At 40.2% G+C, this 10,624-nt stretch overlaps 1 protein-coding gene across 1 annotated transcript in view; it reads left to right on the forward strand.

Annotated features, from left to right (window-relative positions):
* KANSL3 (KAT8 regulatory NSL complex subunit 3) overlaps window positions 1-10,624 on the forward strand; it is a 59,895-nt gene that overhangs the window by 12,980 nt on the left and 36,291 nt on the right. Inside the window, exons 4-5 of the mRNA XM_006876624.1 lie at window positions 6,343-6,433; window positions 6,564-6,749. Coding sequence (XP_006876686.1) covers window positions 6,343-6,433; window positions 6,564-6,749 — 277 coding nt within the window. The remainder of the gene's footprint in view (window positions 1-6,342; window positions 6,434-6,563; window positions 6,750-10,624) is intronic.

A 10,624-nucleotide genomic window follows, 5' to 3' on the forward strand; every position in this document is an offset into this window, starting at 1 on the left:
TTGTAACAAGGAAGGGAGTGATTAATTCTCCAGGATAAGAGCAGAGGCCTCTGGGACCATCAACAGAGAAGAGCCGAGGGCGGGACCCTGCCCAGAGAAACAGAGATGCCTGAGATGGAGACAGTGATGATGACGTGGAGTGATGAAGCGACTGGGGACTTTGGACCCAGAGAGGGAAAGGGACTGTGGCCCAAAAACTGGGGGGAGGAGGGGGAAGTGTAGGGGGCGGGTTTCTGGAATATACCCTTTGGGTGGCTGATGATGCATGGAGGTAATTGGAACTATGGCAGTGAGATGATATATGATGGAATGAATGTAAAACTGAAGTTTCCCCATGTAAACTATCATATAATTCACAATAAAACATTAAAAAAAAAAAAAAAAAGAATGCTCCCTGGAAGCCAAGATGACCAGACTTTGTCTCTCATACTTTGGATATATTATCAGGAGGGACCAGTTACTAGAGAAGGATATCATGTTTGGTAAAATGGAGAGTCAGAGAAAAAGAGGAAGACCCCCAATGAGATGGATTGGCACAGTGGTAGCAACAGTGGGTTCAAGTGTAGCAATGATTGTGAGGTTGGTACAGGACTGGGAAGTGTTTCGTTTGTGTTGTGCATAGGATCGCTGTGAGTCGGTACTGACTTGATGGCACCTAACAACAGTGTATAAATCTAAGATTGGATGTTTTAAATTCTGAGTCCAAAATCTTTGAGTTGTTTGTGTTCCTTCCTGCCCTCTTTCTTTTTGTCTCTCTTTTCTTTCTTTCCTACTTCATTACTAGTGTTTAAACCGAGAATTTTTTATAATTTCAAAAGAGAAGTATGAACTGGTCGGTCTCTCTGATGTTATTTTTCTCTTCGATAGTTTAAGAAAAAAAAATTTCTTATACATGTTAGTATTGAATTTGCTTCTCTTAAAGCAATATCAGAATAAGAATGATTAACTGTGAAAACACCCGACTTTACTAAGACCAATGTGAAAATCTGGCTGCTTTGAATAGGATGGGCCAGAGAGTATCATTCAGGTTTAGTCAGAACATAAAAAGCGTAGGATTATCTGATCTCATCTAAGAAATGAAGAAAAGGCATTGTTGTACTCTTGAAAGTTGAATAGGGTTAGGGAGTGGGAGGAACAGTTGACTCACCACAATACCACAATTCCCATCAGCTAGTTGACTTTTTAGACATATATTTAAAATTCTGCCTCCTGTTTTTATATTTTTCCTTAATTATATCTTTAGGATACTGTTTATCTTAATCTTGGGTTAGATCTTTTTTTTTTTTTTCTTGCTGCCCACTGAATTTTCCAGCTTCCCATGAAGCTGACAAAATAGAACATTTTCCAGTTCTTGGAATCACTTTGTAATATATCCAGCAATAATCCTAAGAACTTTTTTGTGAGATTTGAGACTCTCAGCACTGTGGTTTTGCAATTGAATTTCTGCTCATTGGTGTATGATAGCAATTTGTTTTGCACATCATTTTCCTCGTTCTGGTCATTTTGGGTACCGCAGTAAAACAGAGTAAGAAAAATAACCTGTTAAGTAATGAAGAACAAAATATTTTTGGAAATGTTGTTAGCATCTTTTAAATAAATTATACCTCATTTTCTGTTTCTGTAATTAAAGTTTGCTTTGTGACAGTAGGTTTAGAAGCCTCAAAAGATTGCAGAACCTGAGGAAATTGTATTTGTTGCTTAATATCCTGGTTATTTTTAAAAAACAAACAAAACAAAAACAACCAAAAAATTAGTTGAAGAATAAATCTCCAGTATAATATCACTTTCAAGATATTGAATGTTTTTAATACGTATTTGTTTGACAGAATTGGAAAATCAAAATTTTTAACACAGATAGCTTTTTTTTTTTTTTTTTAAAGTTTTTACTGTGAATTGAGTGATAGTTTACATGGGAGAACTTCAGCTTTGCATTCATCCTTTTGTATTTCAATTCATTGCAATGATTACAATCTCCATCATCATACAACCAAAGGGTATACCTCACAAGTTTGCACTCTGGTCGTCAGCACACAGCCCCTCTCCCTCCCTGAGTCCAGAGTCCCCAGCTGTCCATCTCTTCATATCATCATCTCTGCAACCATCTCTGGTATCACTGCTTCAACACAGATAGCTTTTGATCATTCATTTTCACATCAAGAAATTTTTTTCTACAGATAATCTCGCACGATATATAAAGATACAGATAGATGTATGTGTTTAGGGGGATCAGAGCAAGAAGCGGTGGTCACTGCCACTCTGTTTATAATAGTAGTAAAAGAGATACAACCTAATTGTCTACCTGTAGGGTAGGATTTTACCAGTTATTAAAAACAGGGTTTTAGTATGGAAACATGCCCATGTAACTCCAGAGAGCTTTTTCAAGCTACTTGTCAGTACCATTTGTCTCCTGCAACCCCAAATTCTCCAGCCCACCTGAGAATCATACATGAGGGTTGTTACTCATGTGAATATAGTTTGTATTTCATGATGTGAAAGAAAAAGAGATTATGAACCAGTGAGTTGGAGCTGATGGTTCCCACCAGCCTTACTATAGACCCTGGTCCCAAGGTATCTTGAGTCCCAACAGTGAGTGAGTGAGTTGAAGCTTCTCTCCATTTCCTACGTCTAGAATTTTTCTGAGTACACAACCAGCATCAAAACTGACTACATCCTGATGAAGTAGCAGGAATTAACCTAAGGTACAAGGTGAAATAAAAAAGAAAACTCAAGGAATTTTACGAATGCTTTTAGTACTGCTACAAGGAGCTTGCAACAAATTGGGAGTCATTGCAGGTTAAGATATTTAGCAAGGAAAGCAACTAAAGATGGAAGAGACTTAAGAGAGTTACCTCATTTTTGTAATCATGGACTTCAACTCCTCTCGTAATAGTAAGTTTTGGTCCCATCAATAATTATAATAAGATCAGTTGCTGTCATGTCTGTTTTGACTCATGGTGACTCTGTGTCATGTATGACAGACTAGAACTGATTTTTTCAAGTGTTAAGTTGCCAGGCCATTCTTCTGAGGTTCCTCTGGGTGGACTCAAACCACCCACCTTTCAATTAGCAATCTAGCACATTAACCGTTTGCACCATGCAGGGACTCCTCAATAATCATAGTTAATCTTTATCTAGTCCTGGTGGTGCTGTAGGTTAGATGTTGAGCTTCTAACTGCAGATCAGTGGTTCAAACCTATGAGTTGCTCTTAGGAAGAAAGATGAAGTCATCTGTTCAAGTAAAGATTTACAGTCTTGGAAACCTGATGTAGGGTTGCTGTGAGTAGGAATTGACATGATGACAGTGGCTAGTTTTTATTAATTGACTTTTATTGCTAGGGGGAACCAGAGATTGCCTAGTCCTTGTCTTTATTTTATAGACAAGAAGATTCTGGGCACCGAGCCAGCTCTGTATTGCAGAGCTGAGATAGAGTCCTGACTTCTAGTTATGGTTCTCTTAGACTGTGTGATTATAGTGAGTTGTAAAAGCTGGACAGGTGGTAGATGGAGATTTTATTTTACAAAAAGGGAAGAAATTGAATCATTATTTTACTCCTTTTTAGAATATAATTGAAAAAAAAAAGAACAATTGCTTTTCCAAGGACACTGAGCTAGTTGTATGACGTGAACAATAAAGGATGATTTGTCCTCCACATGCATATTGCCCTGCTGCTGATGGCCCATCAAAGTTAGGTTATCTTGTGGGGTCAGGGGTAATGATGGAAGTGATGCTATGAAGTAAGGGAAGTTGAGATGGCCCTAGACTGTTCCCCTGCAGTTTGATCACCCTCGTATGGGGTAAAGGACTCAATTTTCAGTTAAACCTAAGTCAACAAGTTTCAGTACCTCTCTGCTATATGGTACCCATGTACTGAGGATGGCATGCAGTGTGAAGGATTGAATCTGGATCCAGCTGTGTCTAGAACTTAGAATATACTATGCACACAATTTATCCACTTGTTTATTTAGCAAATATTTATTGAGTATGTGCCAGGCACTGTTCTACATGCTGGGGGTATATAGCACTTAAACAAACCCAACAAACATTCCTGCCAGCTTGTCCTTTATAATCTAGCGGGGAGACTGACAATAGAATGATGAAAATAAATAAAACTATAGAATAGATAGAATGTGAGGTAGTGATGCTGCTGCAAAGTAGCTAGAGAATCCAAGAGGTGGTGTGGGGTACTGCAGCTTTTAAAAGGGGTGAAGGAGATAAAAGAGGGAGCCACTGTCTCCAGTAGAACAAATGGGGAAGATCCGTGGGTGGTGAGATTGGAGAAAGCCCATTGGAAAGGGCTTATAGCTTTTAGTTGTTGGAAATGGGAGCCTCCCAGGGCCTTAGTGGAGTGACATGACCTAACTTAGTTTTTTTTATGGATATTACCAAATTGATTTTCCCCAAAGTTGTGCTAGTTTATATTGTAATTTATAGAGTATGAAAGGATCTATTTTGTTATATCCTCACTATTACACACTATTTTTACCTATTTGATAGGTGAAAAATAATTACAATTTGCATTGGTTAAATTTTGAAGTGAAGTTTGCTATTCATACTACTTTTGTGAACTGCCTTTTCATGTTCTTTGCCCATTGTTTTTTAGTATATTCCTTTTATTGACTTTCTAGAGCCATAAACTTTTTACTCTGTGTGAAATGTATTTGGCATGATTAGTGAGACGTAAGAATCTGAATTTTCTTTTTTCCATTTGGCTTGCTGATTGTTTCAGTTGTACTTTAGGACGTGATCTTTACCGGTTGAAATGCCACTCTGATCTCATTTCAGGTTTCCATTTGGGTCTAGATTAAAAAAAAAAAAGTAGTAATGTAAGATGTCAAGATTTTTTTTTTTTTGATAGGGAGAGTTGGAAAAAGGTATGTTCTATTGCTTTGCTGTTAGTATGTTCAGGAAAATTACTAGCCAGAGTTAGGTCTCAGAGTATTTAGGATGTGGAAGTGGAGGGGGAGAAGTGTAGATAAGTTCTAGGCTACTGTGTTAGGTGTGATGAGGTAGATTTAAGAACAGGGTTTCTAATGATTGCATAGAATTTACAGCTGAGTTGGTGAAGGGACCCATAAAGCCATCAGTAAGCAGAGTAGGAGTGTGTATATCAGTATTATATGCTTAGATAATAAAATGCTTCACATATGGCACAAGCCAGTCAAAACTAAAATTTGCTAATTGTGTGTTATACAGAAAAGAAACGCAGACAAAAACAATCTGTGGAAAAGGGAATTAGTATTGAGAATGGGAAAAGCACTTTATTGGCTTTATTTTTGTTATATTTTTGTTCTTAAAGCTGGTTTAAATAGACATCTTGTCCTGGTGGCGCTTTTAATGCATTAGAGTACATGTTAATTCTGCCTTTTTAGTGAAATATATAACTTGTCAAGTTCAAATATATCTGTGCAGTGGTACCAGGCTTTTTGTAATAATGGAATGAATTTGCTTGTTAGGTAAATGAGTAACTTTGCTAGCACTTTAAAGACTTCTTTTTTTTAAATAAGTTTGTATTGTGAGGTTTACATGGAAGAATATCAGTTTTACATTCATCCTATCATATTTTGTTTCATTGTAATGATTGCAATCCCTTCCATGGCTCATCAAATAACCAAAAGGGTATACCCCACAGGCCCGCCCCCTGGCCGCCAGCACACAGCCCTTCTCCCTCCCTGAGTTCAGTGTCCCCAGCCGCTCCATCTGTCCACGTCATCATCTCTGTCTCCATCCCTGGCATGTCTGCCTATCTGGGTAGGGCCCCGCTCTCTGCTCTTCTCACTTGATGATCCCAGGGACCTCCGCTCCTGGGCTGCAAAATCAATCACCCCCCTACTTTTGTCAAAAAACGTCTACCTCTATATTTCCTACCCTCACAGTCAGTCCTGATGGCAAGTATTCACTATTGTACCACAAGAGTTTTACCCCATTTCCTTTCACCAGCCCAATCCCAACAGATTGGAAATCATTCAGTGGGGATTATACCTTCCCCACCCCATCTGGAACTAGGCTCCCTCTTGAAAGCTTGTAAGCCAGTCACTTCTTGCCTTTGTAGGCACACTCCCCCCCCCCCCCCGCGCCTCGATTTTGGGTAGCCAATGATAGACTTCTTTTTAAATTGGTATTGTAGTGTATATATTAATATAATGCTGAGGAGATTTCATTGGGAAGGTTGGGACCAGATCTTGTCTGTGTGTTTTAGTGCAGTGGTCTTAGACTAAGTGATTCCCAAGTTATGTTCTTTCATAATAGGAATAAAAAACATGGCAATACTTTTCTTTACATAATGTGCATGGATAAGAGTGTCCCCAGGGTTAGCCTTTAATTCTTTAGAATTTCCCTTCTAGGACTGGATGGACAATGGCCCAGAACAAGTTATTCAACAAGATTCTCAAAGCCTTGCAGTCTGACCGACTTGCCCGCTTGGCCAACGAAGGGGTAAGATGTTAGGCATATGTCCTGGGTGGGTTCTTCTTAGTTTAAGCTTCACTATCTGACTGACTAATTACCTCCTTTCCAGCCCCCATTGCTAACAAGGTGACCTTCACTTTCTGCTTACATCTTTCAGGCTTGCAATGAGCCGGTGCTGCGCCGTGTTGCCGTGGACAAGTGTGCGAGGAGAGTGCGGCAGGCTCTGGCAAGTGTGAGCTGGGACACCAAGCTGGTCCAGTGGCTGCACACCACCCTAGTAGAAACCTTGAGTTTGCCCATGCTTGCAGCCTACCTGGATGCTTTGCAGACATTGAAAGGGAAGGTAAGGCTGTGGTTGGTGTCTGCCCTATCCTTAGGGGTAGACAGCCTCTTCCTGTGGGAATCAGGGTATGGGGTTGGGCAAGGTCATTGCCTGGTCAGCCTGGAGGACATGACTGAAACGAACAGGTTTGCTAGGGGACAGGGTATCATTTCATGTTTGCTTCTGATAACAGTGTTTTCAGCCTTACTCTCTTGAGGATGAGGTGTGAGACCCAAAAGCAGAGTATACACTTAACTCTACAACCCTTCAGCTTGTGGCTTGAGTCTTCTCTGAGGTGAGGTGTCACTGATCAGTGTTGAGAAGGCTGCAGAGCTTCTGGGTTGAGTGCTGATGGGGTAGAGCAGGGAAATGCACTGACGCCTCCATCTCTGCTCATCATGAGATAAGCATGCCTGGCAACACTTGGCTTTAATCACTTTTGTTAGGATTCTTTATAAAATAGGTTACTACATTATCTTATTTTCGTAGATAATTCTGCACAAAGCTGAGCTGTCAAAGCTGAGCTGTTTTCTTGGACTCAGGTTCATTATGATTTCAGTTATTCTACTAGGCTGTATAGAGTATGGAAACATGGTGGCTCCTTAGGGTAAGCACCAGACCTGAAGCATCATACATGAAGAAAGCTAAAGGTCATTAAAAAGACAGGAAAGAAAAGAGACCAAAGTGGATGTCAGAAGAGACTCGGAAATTTGCTCTTGAATGAAGAATACAAAGCTAACAGAAGAAATGATGAAGTAAAATAACTGAATAGAAGAACATTTCAAAGGGTGGCTGCATAAGACAAAGTATTGTAATAAGATGTGCAGAGGCCTAGAGTTAGGAAATGAAAAGGGACGAACACGCATATTTTTTTTGTTTTTTTTTTTACAGCTTTTTTTGTGTGAATTGAGTGATAGTTTACATGGGAGAATATCAGTTTTGTACTCATCCTATTGTATTTTGTTTCATTGCAATGATTACAATCCCATCCATGCATCATCGGTTAACAGTATTTGCTTCTATTCCCTCTGTTTTTTCTTTGTTTTTTTTGATGTACACAAAAATATGCAAGAATATATTATCATTTAAACAACCCAAGGGCACATTTTACAAGCCTGTGTCCTGGCTACCAGCACACAGCCTTTGTCTTTCCATGAGTCTAGAGTCCCCAGCTGCTCTGTCTCTTCATGTCGTTGTCTCTGCTTCCATCTCTGGTGTCACTGCTTCTCTTGTTAGGGTTCCACGTTCCTCTCATGATCTTCTCTCTTGATGGTCCTAGGGTCCTCTGTTCCTGGACTGTAAGGTTAGCTACTCCCCCCTTTTTGTTACATAGCTTCTACTTTTACAGTGTGACAATCGCAAGTAATCATGATAACAATTGCTGATTATTGAATCAAATGAATCCTGTCTCCATCTTCTTTTACCAGACCCATCTAGACAAGATGAAAACTATTCAGTTGGGGATTCTACCTTTTCCTGCACACTCTGAAACTAAAGTCTTACTTGAAAACTTGTAAGCCAGCCACTTCATGCCTTTATAGCCCCCATTGCCCCCATTTTATGTAGCCAGTGTTTAATTTGGAGTCCTGGTGTGGTGCTGTGGACTAATGGGTCAGACTGAAAAGTTGTTTGAACTGCAAGGTCAGTGGTTCAGGCTTACCAGCTGCTTCTTGGAAACCCTATACAGGGTTGCTATGGGTTGGAACCAACTTGACGGCACTTAACAACTACAACAGTATTTAACTTGCCTGTCTCTATTAAACCTGTGTACAGAGGGGATACTTTTGATCCTTGGTGTGAAGACTCCTTCCCTCTCGATTGGTATTTGGAGCTACTACATCCCTAAGTATAGGTCAAGTTCATCAAATTGTAGCAGTTTACACTTGCTTCCTTTATCAGATTTCTTTCTTTCTCTATTCGAGTTCTGGTCATCAAGCCATCAAAGCTAGGTAAAATGGGTACTAATCTGTAAGTTTGGGTGTTCTTGTGCATCTCCCTCCACTTCATATCAGCTGGATGCTTCACTTCGGCTCTAGCCATCCACGGCTAAGTCAATGTACATGGGCTCAGGAATTCCCAAGTCTCCCCAAACTTCAGACCAAGCAGCCCTTCTTTTTCTCTCATCTCAAGGTCAAAAGGAGTCTATGAAACATGGTCAAACTCAGCCCCTATCTTCACTGCTGCTTTTCCCCCACTTCCACTCACCAGTAGACCAACGCGATCGCTTAGATGCCTGCCTGCTCGTGTGTTCCCTTTGAGTTTCAGTCTTGGAGGGGGGTTTGTCCTGAAGGCACTTGATTGCTTGCCTTAATGGCTCCCAGGCAAACAGCTAGCTTGTTCTTGAAGTAGCCAAAGAGGCTGCTGTTTTTGTTTTTGTTTTTTTCCTGCTGGTCTTTCTTTTCAAAAAAAATTCATGGAAAAGTTTATTATCTTCTTTTTTTAAAAAACTTTTTATTATGAATTAAGTGAAGGTTTACAGAGGAGATCATTAGTTTTACATTCAACAAATTATACACTTTGGTTCATTACATAGTTCTATCCCCTCCATGCACCAACAGTTAAAAACATTTATCTCTATTCACTTTAACCACTGGAGTCCTCCCTATGTCTCTTACCATTCCCATCTTTCCTCTGCCAACCTCCCTCCAGTTGTATATTGCTTGCCCTGTCACCCATGTCAACCTGTGTCTACCCTCTAGTGCATGAATCATTGCCTCGTATCCCCAAAACTATCATAGATTGTTTATTTTATTCATTGTCCAACTTTCAAATGCATATGAGGTTATTTAAAATACTGTGGCTTGGGTCAGGTGTACCTTAGTCCTCAAATTGACGTCTTTGCTCTCAAACACTTTAAAAGAAGTCTTGTGCAGCAGATTGGCCTAATGCTTGACTACTGTTTCCACGAGTGTTGACGGTTTAACTGAGCAAAATGAAGTCTTTGACAACTTCTGTCTTTTCTGTGAGAGATCATTATCAGCTTTGGTTTTTTTTTCCTTTTTAAAAGATGAGGAAACTGAGGCTCAGAAGAGATGAAGTAATTTGTGGTAAAGTTTGATGAATGCTTTCTTCAAAAGTTAAACAAATAGGCACTTCCATTTTGGCTACCTAGAATATTCTTTGCTTACTTCTTGTTGCTGTATAAGTGACGTCAGACTAGGTGAGTAAGTGATCACTGCCCAGGAAGCCTAAAGGCAGAAGATTATGTACCATTTTGATTGTTGGACTCCGGAATCGAAGTCTTTTTTAACATACATGGCGCTTTATGTTAAGCACTGGACTGTTAACCACATGGTTGGTGGTTGAAACCTACCAGTCACTCCTTGGAAACCCTATATGGAGTCGATATGAGTCGGTAACGAATCAATGGCATTAACAACAACAGTGTCCAATACGTTTTACCCAACTAAAACATACTGTTGTTGTTATGTGCTGTGGAGTCGGTTCTGACTCATAACGACCCTGCACAGGGTTTCCGAGGCTGTTAATCTTTTTTTTTTTTTTTTAATGTTTTATTGTGAATTGTGTGATTGTCTACATGGGAGAACATCAGCTTTACACTCATCCCATCATTCATCATTTCATTGGCATAATTACCCTCCCGTCCATGCATCCTCACCCAACCAAGGGGTGTACCCTGTAAGCCTGCACCCCCCACCCCCCAAAATCACAGTCCTCAGGCCCTGTCCATCTCCTGATGCCGAGTCCCCAGCCCCACCATCTCTTGATGTTGTCTTCCCTGCCTCCATCTCAGGCCTCACTACCTCTCTGTGTAGGATTCTGCTCTTCGCTCTTCTCCATCGATGGTCCCAGGGTCCTCTGCTCCTAGACTGATAAATTAATCACTCCCCTCTTTGCTACAAAATGTCCATCTTTAGATTTCCAACCCTCACAAT

This window comes from Chrysochloris asiatica, unplaced genomic scaffold (genome assembly GCF_000296735.1).
Source record: "Chrysochloris asiatica unplaced genomic scaffold, ChrAsi1.0 scaffold00395, whole genome shotgun sequence".
NCBI lineage: Eukaryota > Metazoa > Chordata > Mammalia > Afrosoricida > Chrysochloridae > Chrysochloris > Chrysochloris asiatica.